General features: G+C 34.1%; 1 protein-coding gene across 1 annotated transcript in view; it reads left to right on the top strand.

Moving 5' to 3' along the window:
- LOC126884295 (uncharacterized) overlaps positions 1–19877 on the top strand; it is a 54789-nt gene that overhangs the window by 15367 nt on the left and 19545 nt on the right. The window contains exon 2 of the mRNA XM_050650227.1: positions 12558–12689. Coding sequence (XP_050506184.1) covers positions 12558–12689 — 132 coding nt within the window. The remainder of the gene's footprint in view (positions 1–12557; positions 12690–19877) is intronic.

Below are 19877 nucleotides of genomic sequence, written 5' to 3' on the forward strand. Positions count from 1 at the left end.
CTTGTTTTTTGTTTATGGCCATCTGTTTTTTATATTTTGAAAAGGAAACAGTAAATATTCAAAATGTAGTGGTCGAAATTTTTACTTATGCGAGGATTGTTGCATGTCGGGATTTTGGCTGTCGGGATTTTGGGCGGCACTGACTAAAAAGATGTGCGGTAGTATATTCTAAGTATATAAATAGAAGGTTTATAGCACTTGCTTGGAATATTCTAAAAAGTATATTCTTTGGTATATACTGAAAAGAAGTGCGGTAGTACATTCTAAGTACATACATAGATCGTTTAAGTACTGTAATGTAGTATATACTCAGCATCTGCTCTGCACATTCGTAATGGCAATTACGCATATTCTCAGTATATACTTTTTCTGAATAGTATGTTCTATGAATCTACTAAGAACATGAAATTGTTATGTGGGTATTTGTTAGATTTTCGCTGGCTTTCGGAAATTACGGTGAATTTTATTTGCGTGTTTTTTATTTCAAGTTAAAATCTTTGAGGTTACAAAGTCATAATTGAAAAAAGAAGATTTCGGAGCGCTAACTTGTTTAAAAACAAAGTAGCTAAGTTTCTAAAATAACTGGTAAATAACCCCATTTTTTAGATAATCTGCCCAGACTAAAATATGCACAGACAATAAATAAGTCTAAATATAATATTTATGTATTTATCGTATGCTACTCACAGTTGAGTTTTTGTGTAAAAGTAGAAAGGACATTAAAAATATGTAGTAACATTCTATAGCGTTAGCAAGCATTAGCACGAAACCGTTGATACAAAGATACGCGTATTTAAAACAATCATACGACCCGTAGATATGTATGGAAGCGAAACTTGGACGATAACAAAGGCAAACAAAGAAAGACTACGTGTTTGGGAAAGAAAAATCCAAAGGAAGATCTTTGGGTCTGTACTTGATGAAGCAGCAAGACAATCTAGAATAAGAACTAACAAAGAGCTCGAAGAACTATACCAGACCCCAACATCATAAAAGAAATAAATTCCAGAAGATTCCAATGGGCAGGACACATCAAAAGGTATTTTGACTACAGATAAATAAGTCTGGTTTGCGAAGAAGTCCCAACTGGAAGAAGAGCACGCAGACGCCCTCGAATCTGGTGGTGAGATAATATATTGCAGGATACCCGAAAGCTATGGGTGGGGAAAACTGGTAGAGATTACTTAACACAGGGTAGAGTGGAGGCATGTTGTCGAGCCGGCTAAAACCCACAAAGGGTTGTAACGCCACGAACTAAGAAGTAATTTGGCCAGGTAATCTTTCGTAATCCGCACTGTGTGACATTGCGCGTTATCATGAATTAGTATGAAGCCGTCGCCTAAGTAGCCGGCGTAAGGAACAACATAATCTTGGAAAATATCCATAATATCACGATCCGTTGTCAAACCCTCTATGCGACTACCACCGGGCACGAACATAAGCTCTGTCCTTCTAAAGATATACCACTACAAAACGTACACAAACTACCTCCATAGCTCACTGTTTTGACACTGCAGCACTGGAAAAATGGTTCTTAGGCCTCCGATATATATACGTGTCGTCTAATGCCATTGCTTTGCAAGCACATTCGACTCTCGTCAGAAAATAAAACTCTGCTCCATTGGCGACTTGTCAATTGACTTGTTCTGAAGCAAACTGAAGTCGACCTGGTTTCTGACGTGCATTCAATTTGCACCCTATATTAGCTCATCTGAAAGTCTATATGGCAGCCTAAAGTCATCTCCTAACTATCCACTGAGTGACACTGACAGTGACACCTCGAATATTCCTCAAGGATTGTTAAAGCTTACCTCCTATCTCGTGCCGATTCTGCAAGGTACTCAGGACAATGAATCGATCATTCTTCTCTGGCATTACAAGTTGCCGACCCGAACCTGGTCGTAGACTATAACCACCGGTCTCCTGGTATTGACGATAAGCCCTTGAGACTGCAGACTGCAGATTGCGCCATAAGGAGGTGACAGGCGACAGTTCTCTGACTACAGCGCTCTCGTAATTATGCAATTACCTGGACAGCTTTCACTGGTAAAGTATCCATTTATAAAAGTGTACACACACGTCAACGTTTGACGAGCGACTGATGCGACCGCCGGAAATTTCATAGAGGTCTAAGTTGCGTAGACCATTCCCTTTGCAATATTTGCTGCATTCCCTATGTCATACAGAAGTTTGGTAAACTAAACTTACGTGCATAGAAATCGGCCCACTTAAAAATTTGGTCACTTTTGATGTCTCATATTTCCTAAACCTGTTGGCCGATTTAAGTGATTTTTTGAACATGTTATAGCCTGATTCTTTAAAAATGCTACTGGAATAATATTGTTGCTAAACAGGTAAATTTTCATTGTATACCGGGTGTACCAATCAAACTGTGTTTTTTTCTCAAAGTTCGCATCACCTTGTGGAATATTCTAGCATATACAAAATACTGAAATTAAAACCCAACTATAGCCTCAGGTTTTCTTAACATTCTGTTTTTTGATTCATTCGTTTATGTTGGATAATAAAAAAGTTAGGTACTTTAACAACTACACATGTTCTTCATCAATACAGTATGTTTCTAAATAAGTGCGACAAACTTTAAGGGATAATTCTGCATGAAAAATAATTACAGTTGGCTTTATAAACGTAAGTCCGCAAATGTTTCGTTTCCGAGATACGGGATGTTGAATTTTTTCTTACAAACTCACGATTTATTTTATTGTGTTAAAACCGGTTGAGATATGCCAATACAATTTAGTGAGGTTTAAGACGTAGTTATTGCACATTTTTTGACATATAATTAGGAATTTAATATTCACTATTCACGCTATACGTGTAATATTACCGATCATATTACCCGTATGCACGCTAATAGTGAATATAAAATTCTTAATTTTATATCAAAAAATCCGCAATACCTATCTCTTAAAACCTACCAAATTTCATTTGCATATCTCAACTGGTTTTAAAGTAATAAATAAATCGTCAGTTTGTAAGAATAAATTCAACATCACGTATCTCGGAAATGAAACATTTGAGGACATACGTTTATTGTCATTATTTTTCATTCATAATTACCCCTTCAAGTTTGTCGCACTTATTTAAAAACACCGTGTATTGATGAAGAACATGTCTAGTTGTGAAGTGCCTAACTTTTTTATTACCCAACATAAACGAATGAATCAAAAAACAGAATGTTTAGAAAACCTGAGCATGTAGTTGGTTTTTAATTTCAGTGTTTTATAAATGCTTGAATAATTCACAGGGTGATGAGAACTTTGAGAAAAAACACAGTTTGATTGGTACACCCGGTATACAATGAAAATTTACCTGTTTAGCAACAATATTATTCCACTGGTATTGTTAAAGAATATTATAACATGTAATTTTATAACATGTTCAAAAAATCACTTAAATCGGCCAACAGGTTTAGGAAATATGAGACATCAAAAATGACCAAATTTTTAAGTGGGCCGATTTCTATGCACGTAAGTTTATATTATAACACGTTGCCAATTAGTATAAAACAATTATTTTATAATTAATTTTAATTATAAACTTAAGAAGACAGCATGAAATTACTAAGCGTAAACTACAATTCATCGAGTGAGTCAATTCTTTTGCTCGCAAGTGTAGTGTAAATTCATTCTGAAATGGATACACGTCTTCTACTTGGTATTTCTCTTAGGATTCTGTATTCAGTAGGACCTTGATAAGTAAATTAACCCTTTTTATCTTGTCTTCCGCTGACATAAATAACCATGGATGTTTTGTTGATCCACTATCGTATAAGTATTCTTATGCAAGTAATTTAGTTGTTCTATTCTCTTTTGCCTCCAATCTATCTTACAATCATAAATTGTAAATACCCTTTACATAGGGCCCGGATAGCTCAGGCGGTAGTACCTATGTCCGACTTCCAGGCAGGTAGGCCGGGATTCGAAACAGCGCCGGCGAGAACATCTAGACATTTTTAAATGTCTGTAGGCCCCAGGTCGACTCAGCCTGAATAAAATGAGTACCTTGGGTAAAACTAGGGGTAATAATAGACGGTTAAAGCTTAGCACTGGCCCTGTTACCTTCCTTGTATACCGTAGGCCCTAGATATAGCAGACTACCCTGCTATAATCCCAATGCCGCGTCAGAACCTATTTTACTTCAAATCAGGCCCGAGGCACTACATAATTTTCGGGCCACTAAATATAATTTAATAATAATATTAATTAAGTTAATTAGTTAATATTGATATCAAATTTTTTAATTGTTCTAAGACCTTCTTCTTCTTCTTAACGTGCCCTATCAAGTCCTCTTGACGTTGGTGATTAACATGGCGAAACTCTCTCTGTCTCGAGCTATTCTAAATAGTTGTTCTGCTTTCTTTATTCCTGTCCACTCCCGGATATTCTTCAACCAAGAGGCCTGCTTTCTACCAATTCTTCTGCGTCCTTCGATTTTACCCATCATAATAAGTTGAAGAATAAGTGGCCACAATAATTTTCTTCGTGCCTATTCCATCCGTATTGACAGTTCATTGGGTTGAACAGAATAAGTTATCTGACAAATTTTAAGATTTAGCAGTGACAGTATGTAAATAATAAATATTTATCCTTCAAAATACACTGCTTAATTTTCTACAAAATACGCTTTAAGAGTCGTATCATTTTTCTTAGGAACCAGCTGTACGTCTGTGCAGCCACATTTCAAAGGCATCCAAACGATTAATGGTCGATATTTTTAATGTCCATGCTTCGACAACATACAAGAGGACTGACCAAATGTAACATTTAATCATGCGCTTTCGAAGTTTAAGTTGCAAGTTATCATTACAGAAGAATGACCTCATTTTTAAAAATGTCGTGCGGGCTATCTCGATTCTACATTTTATCTCTTTACTTGGATCTAGTTGTTCAGTAATATGGCAACTAAGATATTTAAAACTGGGTACTCTTTGAATTATATGACCATCAACATTATCTTATAACTGTGTATCTTGATGGGCCAAACGGCTAAATACCATGTATTTTGTTTTTGAACAGTTTATGTTTACGCCAAACTCTCTTCCCACTGTGTCAATGGCATTTAAAAGGTGTTGTAATCTATTCATATCATCACTTAAAATAACTGTATCGTCTGCATATCTGATTGTATATATAGGTCGATCTGCACCCACTGCTTTTCGGATGAAACATTTTTCAGCGAAAACTTTTCGTTTATAAATTCGCAAAAGTGTGTGTGTTATTGCGTTGCCGCTTCTGCAATACTCAGATCAGATTTAGCGATGGATTCTTATGTAGTTTTTTATTCTGAATCCAAATCTGAAAACGACATTTCGATATCTCTAACCGTCTTCGAGATAATCGCCCTCAAAGTCTAAAATGTGACGTCACAATCCATTTATTTTCTTCCGACACACTACACCTCAGCTGAAATCGTTGATAGTAAGTAGGCTAGCTTTTGAATCTCGATTTGTTAAGCAAAGCATAGGTTATTTACATTATTTGATTTGGCGAATGGATTTAGTGTCAGCAGTCATATAAACCCAAATAAACAACAATACATTATTTGAGTTTGACACTTCGTGAATGTCAAACTAAATTTTAAATTAAGTATTAATAAAATATTAATGACATTTGATAGCGAATTTAATTAGGTATTATATAAAATAAATAAGATGTACAAAAATACAATTTGAGTATAGTTTAAAAGCAATAATTTATTAACCACTTTAAAAAGGTTTATACGAGTATACGCCCTCCCCTTTAATGATAAATGGACTGTTCCATTCGTTATGAAATAAAAATTGTTATTATAGTCAGTTCGCTAAACTCGACACAACTGGCTAGTGATTTTAGTAAGTAATTTTTTTGTTTTTTTGCGAATTTTGCCAAAATTGTCATAATTACTAATTATTTAGTACTTATTAACTATTTAGTAATTATTGTTTTTGCCAAATTGGCAAAATTATTGACTAGAATCACTAGCCAGTTGTGTGTGAGTTTAGCGAACTGACTACATGAAATAATATTGTTTGGAATAAAAAATTATGGTTTTTTATAAGCATTTATTAACAATCAGAATTACATATTCTATGAGTTAATTTGATAACAAGTACAATAACTTATATCAATGTAGTATTGTACACTAAAATGGCGTTATGAGGTAGATCACCCAGCGGTTTCACCTCAGTTTCAGCGAAGATCTATGGGCCATATTCTTCGCAATCTTCTGTTGTTTAGTGGCTGCAGTAATGGTAATATTAATTGGTTGGGGTGGCCTTCCAATTTCTCGTGGTGTCTGTTGGCTCTTTCTTGAATTACTGTGCTGACTAACGGGATGTTTAGGTCTGTATGAAGGGTTTGGTTGGAAATGTACCACGGGGCATTTGCGATAGTGCGTAGAATTTTTGATTGAGTTCTTTGGATAATTTTTGTGTTTGATTTGCTGGCACAACTGCATAGTTCTATACCTACGTCCATATAGGTTTGATGACTGTTTTATAAATCAGCAGTTTGTTCTCAATTGAGAGTCGAGATTTTCTACCTATAAGCCAATTAATTTCTTTCACTCTCAACTCAATTTGTTTCTTCTTCTTTAAAATGTGTTGTTTCGAGTTTAATTTAGAATCAAGATGAAGCCCCAGGTATTTGACGATATTCTGTTGCGGTATGTTGACTTGATTAAGGCTAATATTTGGGCACTGGTCTTTCCTTAGTGTGAAAGTTATATGTGTTGACTTAGTTTCATTAGCTTTTATCTTCCATTTCTTTAACCACTGTCCAATTTGGTCTAGGTGTTCTTGAAGTTTTAATACTGCAGCTCTTAAATCCTCTTCAGTTGCAAATATTGCTGTGTCATCAGCGAAAGTTTCAATGGTGGTTTGTGGAGAGGTTGGTAAATCTGATGTGTACAGTACATAAAGAAGTGGACCCAATATACTACCTTGTGGGACTCCTGATTGAATTTTGTTACGGTTTGATAGTTCATCCTCCACTTTAGTTTCAAATTCTCTGTGATTTAGATATGATTTTAATAAGTCAAAGTATTTGTTGGGTAGGGATTTTTTGATTTTATAAAGTAATCTTGGGTGCCATACCTTATCAAATGCTTGGCTGATGTCCAGAAAGGCTGATGTGCAATACTGTTTATTGTCCAAAGCTCTATTAATTACATTTGATATGCGATGGCATTGTTGCAGTGTAGAATGACCTTGCCGGAATCCAAATTGGTGTTCTGGGATCCAATTTTGGAATTCTAGGTCGATCATAATTCTTTTAAGTAACAGCTTTTCAAGAAGTTTTGACATTATTGGCAGTAGACTTATTGGGCGGTATGATGAAATATCCGTTAAAGCTTTATCAGGTTTCGGTATCATAATTACTTGGGCAATTTTTAGTGATATAGGCCAATAATTAAGTCTTAAGATTGCATTTAATATGTACAATAACTTCATTATACCTTTTTTAGGAAGTTGTTTTAGCATTGTTGCTGTTATGAGATCAGTGCCTGGTGCCTTATTTTCATTCAAATGATTAATTTCATCTTTGATCTCCTTCGGTGTAATTAAAGTTAGTCGCTCTCGTTGATTAATTGGTAAGGCTAGTTCCTGCTCTACTTTTTGTACTTGGTAATTGTCGTGTGTCTTGAAGACTTCAGTTAGATGTTCAGCAAATAAATCAGCTTTTTCTTTGTTGCTTTTCGGTCCTGGTGGTATTGAGTTTTTCCGAATTGGAGGTGAAGTATTTATTGGTTTATTTTTGTTTTTGATTGGTTTCCAGATAGAGTTATCTTGACGCGAAAGGTTTGATACATAATTTTCAAATAAGTTGTTTCTCATCTGTTCTAGAGCTGTTTTTAAGTTTCTAGTTTTGTTATTATAAATTGTCCTGTTGTCTGGTCTGTGAGTTCTTTGCCAAATTGATCTGGCTTTTCGTTTTCCTGCTACTAGTCTTTTTATTTCAAGAGGAATGTTGGTTGAAAATTTTTTTTGTCCAGGTTGAGGGGTAGACTGTTTGGCAGCATTTTGAAGTAAGTTGATTAGATTACTAGTTTCTTTTTCTATTTGTTCGGGAGTTTGCAATCTCACTAGTAGATTTACTTCCTGTTCCATGATTAGCCGGTATGTGTCCCAGTTTGTTTTGAAGCTATGCAGTCGAGGTATTGGTTTTTTGATTATCACCGTTGTGCTAATTGTGGCAATTATGGGACTATGATCTGATGATAAATCAAAACTTGGTACTACATCTGTATATGATTGAGATATTCCGTTTGTAATAAAGAAATCCAATAGCTCTGGTGTTTTATTTGGATCGGTTGGCCAATATGTCGGTGATCCCGTCGATAGGAATGAGTAGCTTTCATCCTGGATAACTTTTGCTAGCTCTCTGCCTTTAGTGGTTGTTAGGCGTGAACCCCATAGCGTATGTTTACAGTTGTAATCTCCACCTGCTATAAATTTTGGCCCTAGAGTTTCGAAAAAGGGTAGAAGATCTTCTTTTGTAAGTCTATACCTGGGCGGATAATAAATTGCTGTGACAGTTATATCATATGGAAGAGTTTGTATTTTTATCGATGTTGCTTGAATGTGATTTGTTTCGTATTTTAGCATTTCATAATGTTTTATAGTTTCTCTTATCAATATGGCTGAACCTCCGTGGGCTGTACCATCTGGGTGATTTGTGTAATATAATTTATACTTAGGTATCTTAAAGTAGGTTCTGTCTGTAAAATGGGTTTCACTTACTAGTAGTATGTCTATGAAATTTTGTTCCAGAAATTGTTTTATATCTTCTTTATGATTAGGAAGACCATTGGCATTCCATTGGGCAATTCTTATGAACTTAGACATTGTTAGTTTACTTTATTTACTAGCATGTTGAGCACCATACTGTTTTGTTGCATTAGCTGGTTAAATAAATTTTTAAACTCTTCTAGAAATTTGGTAAGTATACTCGCTGTATCTTCGTTATTGTTCTGATTATTTGCTGCAGCTTGAGCGTAACTTTCATACTGATTCTGAATCCTGGGTTGTGTATATATTCTGGGTTGTGTATGTATTTGATTTATTGCTGGATTTAATACGTTTCCTCTGTTATGATACCTGTTATTAATATTATAAATTTTTTGGTAATATTCACATCCTTTATAATTTGCGGGGTGACCCCCACCACATAATGCACATTTTGCTGGAGTTTCTCTAGTCTTCTTACAAGTTGTGGTATTGTGGGCTCCTCCGCATTTGACGCATACAAATGGTTTATTGCAATATGACTTGGAGTGACCGTATGATTGGCATCTCATGCATTGTATTATGCGATTTTTGGTTGTTCGGGGAGGTTAAATTTCAATAACTCTATTCTGTAGCCCCTTAAGTTATAAATATCTTTGTTATTTGCTGCCGGTTCGAGATCCACGAAGAACAAATTAAGTGGCTCTTTAGTAATTCTGTGTTGTGCATTTATTACATTTCGAACTTTATGACCCAGTTTTAGGAGTTCGTTTTTTATGTCCTCGGTGTTAGTAGAGTGGTGAAGGTATTTTATTACAACTCTATAGGCTCGATCCTGTTTTAACTGATATGTGTGGTGATAAATGTTATGTTCATTAAAATATCTAACCATTTTATATATGTATCTGGCGTGCCACAACTTAATTTTACGACATTGTTAGTTAAACTTTTTGTATGATATTCTTCCCTTTCTGCTACATCCTTAATTTTTTGTACCATTTTTTGATAGTCTTGTACACCGTGTATGAAAATTGGTGGAGGGTTTGCTGTGTTGTTCTCCTTGGGAGGGATTACTTCATTTTCTAGCGCTTCAAATCTATTTTCTGTTACAATAATATTTGTACTGTTTGAATTGTCTGTTGTTTTTCTGATTTTTCTTCTTTTTGTGCTTCTAAATTCTTGCCAATCGTTGCTGCTAGCTGGTTCGTTGTTTTCTTCCTCTTCTTCACTGGTGGATGGTAATCGTTGTAATTGATAATTTGAAGCAGAACTATGATCTGTGATCGGCACTAGTGGAATTTGTGTCTGTGGTAGTGGAGGGTACAAGTTAGGTGGTATTGGTTTAGTTTGTGCTGGTTGCGACATCGATAGTAGATATGGCGTGGTTTGTGCATTCATGGCTAGTTGCCCTTGTGTGTTGACTTGTTGATACATTTGTGGGTTGCTTATTGAATTATTACTAAACTCTGTATTTATCCCGGATGGAAACATATTTTGAAAAATATATTTATCATCATTTGCGTACCTGTGTATTAGTTTTCCTGGACTGGGCTTGTCACAGTCCCGAACAGGGTGTTTTTTACTGTACTAAATTACTTCGATATGTCGATACAAGAATGGACTGAACAAATTTTATCTACGTTAAATAATCTGTGGTTAAATCACAAAATTCGAAGAGAAACTTTGAATTATGTATTTAAACTTTGACAGTTATTTTGACAATAATAAAAAAATATGGTCTGATATGTGCAATTACATCCTTCTAATGGAAAACAATATTTGAAGATTTTTCTCAAACTATGGATACCAACAACATTTTAATTTATAACTCTTTTATTTTTAATTTGAAGAAGAAAAGTTATTCTTTATAAAAAGCTCTTCATGGTCTAAGATTTGTGATGCAACCATCATATATAAAATTTTATTAATTTTATACGAGGTATATAAAAAATATGAATTTCGATCAAGAGTAAAGTGCCTTTATAGTTCATAACATTTAAATTATAATGATATAATTGCACACTAAAACATAATTATTAATTCTAAACAACTTTTCATAATAGCAATTTTCCATATTATGAATTAAAATACGTAAATAAACAAAGTTTTCGTTATGATAATGCTCACATTTTCAGCTTGTTTTTAATTAAATTTCATACATAGACAAATATTTCTAGCATGGGATGCCTATCAAAATCGTGTCATAGCTATCCTTAAGGGGGGACCGTAGGGGTTGAAATCAATATTTCAAACACATTTTTTTTTTGAAAGTATGGTAGAATTATTTAAATTTTAAATTAAGTAGGCATATTAAGTATAATTCATAGATTATTCAAGAAAAAAATTTAAGAAAAAATATTGCAAATTAAGCCAACGGTGGAAAATTTTTGAAGACACCTCAAAATATAATGAACTTTGCACTGGATATCAGAACCCTTCATTGGATCATGGTAAACAAAAAATTCAAAAAGATTTTATTAGCTTATGAGTTTTACGAGGTAACGCTGTTGAGGTTTTCTTTTGACTTTTTGATATCACTCAGAAATCAAAACAATGAATTTTTTTGCAAAAGGGTGAAACATATTTATTATTGTTAAACAAAAAATAAGGATAAAACAAAAAATATCTCGACAGCGTTACCTCAAGGAATGTCTAAGAAAGTACATACAAAATTCCAGGTGGGTCGGTCAAGTAGTTTTTGAGTTACAATGTCTAAAGCCTTTGAAAAAAGCATACAATTTTTATTTTCAATTTCTTTTTTGTCTGTCAAATCGTAAATGATGCACACCGGAAAATCTTTTTGAATCGCGGAGTAATTGACTGTTGTTGTTCACTACGATCAAGTGTGCTGTCGCGAACCTGCTGCAAAGCGAGTCGAAGGTAGGCATATTTAAACACTATTTCCCTATCACCCTACCTTCGACTCGCGTTGCAGCAAGTTCGTGCCAGCGCGCTTAAGCGTAGTGAGAAACGGTTAATAGCTATTCTCATTTTTTTTGTAAATTACTCCGCAATTCAAAAATATATTCCGGTGTGCTTTACTTTACGATTTGACAGACAAAAAAGAAATTGAAAATGAAAGTTGACCATACTTTAAACGCGTTTTTCTCAAAACTGCTTTTCTCAAAGGTTGTAGACATTGTAACTCAAAAATTACTTGACCAAACCACATGGAATTTTGTAAGTATATATGTATTTTCCTTAGACATTCCTTAAGGTAAAGCTGTCGAGATATATTTTGTTTTATGCTTATTTTTTGTTTAACAATAATAAATATGTTGATTTTCACCATTTTGTGCAAAAAATTCGTTGTTTTGACTTCTGAGTGATATCAAAAAGTCAAAATTCGATAAAACTAAAAAACTCAACAACGTTACCTTGAGAAACTCATAAGCTAATAAAATATTTTTGAATATTTTGTTTACCATGATCCAATGATGAGTTCTGATGTCCACCGCAAAATTCATTGTTTTTTGAGGTGTCTTTGAGGTACTTAATATGCCTATTTAATTTAAAAATAAAATAATTCTACCATACTTTCAAACAAAAATATGTTTGAAATGTTTATTTCAACCCCCACTGCCCCCCTTAAGGATAGCTATTACACAATTTTGATAGGCAACCTATGCTAGAAATATTGTATGTATGAAATTTAATTAAAAAAATGTTTCATCTGGAAAGCAGATGAGTTCAGGTCGACCTATATTCGGATCCCTTACTATTGTTGCATATTATGCACTTCTACTGTTTCATATTGAACTACAATCCTACGTTAAAATCCACATACCCTAATATGATTTATGATTCTCTTTTATTTCTTTATTTTTAGTGACAAAAAGAATACCAGCAAACGACACAGGCGAAGAAATACAACATGCCATTTGTAAAATAGCCTCTAAAGATCTGGAAGCTACTGCAAACGCAACAATCTTTAGAGAACTGAAAGGTGTTTGCACATCAGGTAGATAATTTGCCTAATGTTTATTAAATTTTTATCTCTTTAAATTATTAAAATAATTGAAAATCCACAAAAAATATAATGGTCCAGGCGGGATCTGTTTTGAATTGAACATTTTCCATAGGAGTCTATATTTTGCTGGAATCACTTTAAGATGTACATTGTTCTTGTATCAATAATCATGATATGCGCCAGTCTTAAACCTTGTTCTTAATTTTTTATTTAACAAAATCTAAAAAATCGATTTTTTGTCTTTTGCGCCCATATTTTCGCTTATAATTTTAGAGATATTGCTCCAACAAAAAAATATAGAAGTAAAGCTTTCGTTTTTAACTTTTACATAATATTTAACTAAAAATTGAAAATTTATTGTTTATGGAGTTTTTTATTTAAATTTTTTCGAACCCTTAAGAGGATGGGTACATATTTTTTGCTGCAATGCTATTCAAATGGGGATTCATTTTTTTTTCGAATCCTGAGAAAACTAATAAATATTTTTAAAAAATTTAAACGCAGAATGAAATATTACGTTATTAGTGAGGGCAGAAAGTCCCTGAGAACTTCTATAATGTTTATTTTAATAAGTTACAGGAGTGAAAAACTAAGAGAAAATTTAGTGTGATTTTTAATTTCAAATAACTCATTCAAAATAAACTTTTTATTTATTCTAAGGGACTTTTGGCCCTCGGTAATAATTTAGTCTTTCATTCTGCGTTCCGCGGTTTTTTAAAAGTATTTATTAGTTTTTTCAGGATTCGAAAAAAATGGACACCATGTCCGTTGTAATATTTTCCAAATATATCTTTGTCTTACAACGCACTCAGTCGAATAGAATATTGTCAGCATATTGTCAGTCAGACACTGACAATCAGTGACAATTTTAAATATTTGACACGGCATCGGGAATATTTTGAGTTGTTGATTAAATAATATTGATATATAGTGTATTTGATAAATAATTGATTTAAGGCGTGAACTTAATAAAAAGTTATTTATTGTGTATTATTTGTTGAAGATCCAAGCAGAGAATACATCAGGATAATATATTCTGTGATCCAAGTATTTTGTTGTTAAAGATGTTCAAAATTGTAAGCGTTCCATAGTAACAATATATTATTAAAAAATCACTTTAACACTTTTCCTCTTTTCTCGATTGGGTATTAGTTTTTGTTGTACATATAAATTATTACAATCACTGAATACATAGTTAGTGAAAAAATTATCACATTTATTAACTGAGTTAATAATTTGCAATTATACAAATAGCAGTTATCCAAGAACATTCAAAAGCCATTTCTTTAAGTTAATGATGACATTTTCAAGTAGAATGACATTCTAGTAATGTTTACATATCTTTACCAGTGTGAATTTTACTACACATAATTTGCCGTGTAAAGACAGAAAAAGTAGGGATAGCCGTAAAATATTTGCGAATTATTTACCCATGGCCCTTAAGAGGCAACGGTAGCGATCAACAGGTGGCAACAAACGCGGTCCAAGATTGCGGCTGTAATTTTGAATATTTTGTCGAGATATTTGGCACACATATTCGTAATATAATAAAGAATGGCGGTACAAAGCCCAATTTGAGAAATATATTAGTATGTGGAAATTACTCTATAACAAAATAAAGTATTGCAAAAAGAAGTCTGTACCACCATTAAGAAGAACAAAAAAATACACAGACTGTCAGATAGTAACGATATGTGTAGATAAATGAATTAAATGTTCTGGATATTACAAAAAAAATAAGTGTGGTATAATGGTATAGGTGGATAACTCTTGCACTGTAAATGTAAAAATGTTCACGAAACAAACCCGATTTACCCGATATGGTTCCTAGAAATGTTCCTCGCAGTGTATCCCGAAAACCTTCTATCCGAAGTTAGGACAGATATGGTGCTACACTGCTAATCAAAGTTGCCCTTCTGTAGGCGCAGAATTTTTTTTTCAAAACAACAAAAAAAAACTGGAGACTGGCGAGACCCCAGGGCTTGTCTCCTGTGACTGCTGACGGTTGGAGGCGGTTGCCTCTCGGTGTTGTGAGATGTTTTTTTTTTCTGAAAGCTTCATGGGAGTGGCGGAATAAACTCCTAATTGACTGCCATCCGAGTGATTTTCCTTGGTTCAAACACAGCTGGATACTATAATATTATTCTTAAGTGAAACTGGGAACTGTAGGTAAAAGCCTTAATTAATATCTAGAGATTTTCCGCCACTCCAACTTAACACAACCATCTCCAACAATACAGTGACCCGTGAACCGTCCCCTCTCGTGGGTCCAAAATCAAGACGTTGAGCAATTAATTAATTTCGCCGCTAGGGAAATCAAGATACAGAAAATTACAGGTTAGCCAAACTACGCTCGGCGTGACGTCAGTGAAAGACAAGATAAACAATATATTAATTAGATATTCAAAAATGAATAACCATTTTAAATTTCGTTGCAACACGAAACTACAGCCGCATCATTATTCCAGTTCAATCAGAGAGTGCAGCAAGTACCTCTACCGGTCTCGAAACTTACTAGTCTCTCATCAGCAGGCACATACGCTGCTCTCTCTGACCCAACTAAGACAAACCCCGGCGTGCAGTCACGGATTGCAACGAACGAAATGGCAGGGATACACTAGCGGCAACTGCTATCAAAAAACTAAGTTTTCAATCTAATAGCATATAAAACAACGTCCAAAAATGCTATTCTACATCCTACCAGACTGAAAATAATGGGAACCTTCTCTGGTAACACCTCCGAGGCTTCTACAATTTGCAAGCCATAACGGATGCTGAGACTAAGGAAGATGAGGGAATTTTACAATTTATAATTCACGTCCCATCTGCTTAGCGCGGTAAAGTTCCAACGATAATGGTTCCCTTCGTACTCCAATCGGAGTAAACATGTAAATCAAAAATAAATATCCATTTTCAATTTCGTTGCAACACGAAACTAGAGCCGCATTATTATTCCAGTTCAATCAGAGAGTGCAGCAAGTACCTCTACCGGTCTCGAAACTTACTAGTCTCTCATCAGGAGGCACATATGCTGCTCTCTCTGACCCAACTAAGACAAACCCCGGCGTGCAGTCACGGATTGCAACGAACGAAATGGCAGGGATGCCTTAGTAGCGGCACCTGCTATCAAAAAACTAAGTTTTCAATCTAATAGCACATAAAACAACATCCAAAAATGCTATTCTACATCCTACCAGAGTGAAAACAATGGGAACCTTCTCTGGTAACACCTCCGAGGCTTCTACAATTTGCAAGCCATAAAGGATGCTGAGACTAAGGAAGATGAGGGAATTTTACAATTTATAATTCACGTCCCATCTGCTTAGCGCGGTAAAGTTAGAACGAGAATGGTTCCCTTAGTACTCCAATCGGAGTAAACATGTAAATCAAAAATGAATAACCATTTTCAATTTCGTTGCAACACGAAACTACAGCCGCATCATTATTCCAGTTCAATCAGAGAGTGCAGCAAGCACCTCTACCGGCTTCGAAACTTATTAGTCTCTCATCAGGAGGCACATATGCTATTCTCTCTGACCCAACTAAGACAAACCCCGGCGTGCAGTCACGGATTGCAACGAACGAAATGGCAGGGATGCCTTAGTAGCGGCAACTGCTATCAAAAAACTAAGTTTTCAATCTAATAGCACATAAAACAACATCCAAAAATGCTATTTTTTAATTTTTTTTTAATTACATATTATTGTTAATTCTATTATTTATAATTATAATAATAAAAAAAAGATTAATATGGCACGGGCATGTCCAGAGAATGGGACGAACAAGATGGCCCAAGAAAATGATCCAGTATGCACCACCAGAGAGAAGAAAAAGAGGCAGACCGAAGAGAACATGGATACAAGATGTAGAGAAAGCAATGAACAGTAGACAACTCAACGAGGAAGATATTCGTGACCGAAAAGCATGGCGAATAGGATGCGGGAAACGGCGGATACTGTAGAACACCCGATATATATATATGTATATATATATATATATATATATATATATATATATATATATATATAAAAAAGTACTGAGATAACAGCTGGGAAAACCCTGGTACTGAGGAAGCAATGAAAGACTGGTGCTTCAAAGTGAGTGCCTTTTATTTTGGTCAAGCTTTCGCCTATTGTTTTTAGGCTTCTTCAGGACTTGCTACAAAGAAGAACATTCTTTACAAATATGCTTAAAGATAGAACAAGCAATTCTTACCGAAATAGGTGCACTAGTGCTCAGTGAAAATAAGAATACATCTTTTACCTTGCCTTTTTTGTGTATACATAAGTAATACAGATATTTTTGTTGTTATTATTTAGCTAATAAAACCAGATATCGAAACTGAGTCAGATCCTCTCTATTCAACCTAATCCATTGTAAGAAAATTTGGACAAGTGTCGTTAGAAGTTGATTTTTTTATTTACAAAATGACACCTATCGATCCATCGATTGTCAACGTCCTCTTCCGTTTTTTTTACGTCTGACTGACACATAGAAGATTTGTTTAGAGATTTCGAGAGAAGAGACTCGTAACATCAAACAACCATTCGACTGTCACTATTCGAACAGCTGTCTGAAATCACTTCTTCTCTTTTTCATGATGTAATTGTGGTGAGCTTCTGATTAAGAACCTCCCACCCAACCAATTGCAAAGGATGGATCAAAGGTGAAAGAATGCAATGAAAATCGTTAGAATGGCCGACAGCTCAGTTGTCACTTGTTGAACTGTCGTTCGAATCCAACGATACCACTAAACCGGAAGGTTGTGGTGATCTTTGAAATGTAAAGAAAATTATTATGGTTCTTACAATAGATTTGCCATTAAAACATATGTTTTTGGTGGAGAACGTAGAGACGATCAACACTCCAACTGTCACTTGTTGAAATGTTTTTTTGTTGTTAAAAATGTCTTTTTTTAAAAATGTCCAACTTCACAAAAAATCAAAAATCACAAAAATCAACACAACAAAAAGCTGTCGGCCATTCTAACGATTTTCATTGCATTCTTTCACCTTTGATCCATCCTTTGCAATTGGTTGGGTGGGAGGTTCTTAATCAGAAGCTCACCACAATTACATCATGAAAAAGAGAAGAAGTGATTTCAGACAGCTGTTCGAATAGTGACAGTCGAATGGTTGTTTGATGTTACGAGTCTCTTCTCTCGAAATCTCTAAACAAATCTTCTATGTGTCAGTCAGACGTAAAAAAAACGGAAGAGGACGTTGACAATCGATGGATCGATAGGTGTCATTTTGTAAATAAAAAAATCAACTTCTAACGACACTTGTCCAAATTTTCTTACAATGGATTAGGTTGAATAGAGAGGATCTGACTCAGTTTCGATATCTGGTTTTATTAGCTAAATAATAACAACAAAAATATCTGTATTACTTATGTATACACAAAAAAGGCAAGGTAAAAGATGTATTTCGGTAAGAATTGCTTGTTCTATCTTTAAGCATATTTGTAAAGAATGTTCTTCTTTGTAGCAAGTCCTGAAGAAGCCTAAAAACAATAGGCGAAAGCTTGACCAAAATAAAAGGCACTCACTTTGAAGCACCAGTCTTTCATTGCTTCCTCAGTACCAGGGTTTTCCCAGCTGTTATCTCAGTACTTTTTTATTTACTAGTAACCCAATTACTCCTTGGACGTTTTTATATATATATATATATATATATATATATATATATATACATCCCGCTATCATTATGTCATCTTTTCATGTTGCAGTCATTTGGCATCACCAAGAAATACTATCATTTTCGAATTTTAATTCGTGTATGTTTGTTGAGCGCATTTTTTAACGCCCTGTATCGTTCTCAGTTTTCTAAAATTTTAATTTTAAAAATTTAAATTATATACAAAAATTTTTACACTTCATAACCATTTTGACTTCCACCACATAAAAATGTGTATTTCCCATCATTTTGCCGCTTTTCGACGTTGCCACGAGTTAAAAATACCGATCTTTTGAGGACAGGTAGAAAAGGTCTATTGTAAACTTAGAGGATGGAATATTTTGGTAAAATATTCCATCCTCTCAGATTGTAAACTACATAAAAGGTAGGTTCTTTACCTGTTCAGCTGGATTACCAAGCAAGGGTCTAAATATTTTACGAGTTGAATTGTGTTTATTTGATTTCATCTGTTACATTAAAATTTCTCATACCGACTTAAAATATTTGTTTGAAAAATTCATTTTATATTTTCGTTTAATTTACTTAGGGTTTTTGGTCAGAATTTTGAAGAAACGCTTGGTTTGACATAAAATTTGGGACACGTACCTATAGCTAATATGTTAAAGAAAAAAAGTGATATTGTGCCGATATGTGCTTTTGATCTGGAGGTGAGTTTCGTCGGTTATAGGGTATGAAAACAAATACGTTCAAATAAGTCCGGAATTGGATAAACTGACTAATTCTAAGCAACTTCTATTTTATAGCGTTTTTCACTAAGTCAATACTTTTAGAGATATTTGCGAGTGAATATGTTCATTTTTCAACAAAAAAAAAAAAAAAAAAACGTTTTTATACGGTTTTTCGCAAATAACTCAAAAAGTAGGTACTTTATTGAAAAAAAATTAGCAAATAGTAAATATAGCTTATAAAAAAGTGAAAAAATGGTATATGTGTCAGGTCTGTAGACCCAGTAGAAGCAGAGTTATTGCTAAGCTTTGTTTTAAAACCAAGAGGAGTAGGTAAACTAAATGGCAGATTCACACCCAAGAAAGTCACTAGAAATATCATCAGATAAATCTTCTTTTTTGGTTGATCATATCGGCCTTTGACGGTAATCTTGACTAAAAATCTAAAAATAAAAGGAAAAACGCAGAAAATACAAAAATTGCTGATAAAATAAATAAACTAACCTATGAAATGCCAATAGTGTCAAAATTTGATATGAGTAAAATTGCCTGAGGTTGTACCAATTACAAACAAGGTGTACGGCGCGGGAAGTTTGAATGACTCCTCTTGTTTAAAAACAGACTATAGTGAAAAATAAGCTCTTATATCTCAAATTCCAAATCGAATATTTTAACGTGAAATAAAAAAAATGAAACACTTTTCTGGGAAAACTTATTACAACTTTCTTAAAGTGTTTAAGAAAACGTTTATTTTTATTTTTTTTTTTTAAGTTTCCAGCAGCAAGAGTAAGCAGGTTACGCTCAAAATACAGTTG

The sequence above is a fragment of the Diabrotica virgifera genome, chromosome 5 (genome assembly GCF_917563875.1).
Source record: "Diabrotica virgifera virgifera chromosome 5, PGI_DIABVI_V3a".
Classification (NCBI taxonomy): Eukaryota; Metazoa; Arthropoda; class Insecta; order Coleoptera; family Chrysomelidae; genus Diabrotica; species Diabrotica virgifera.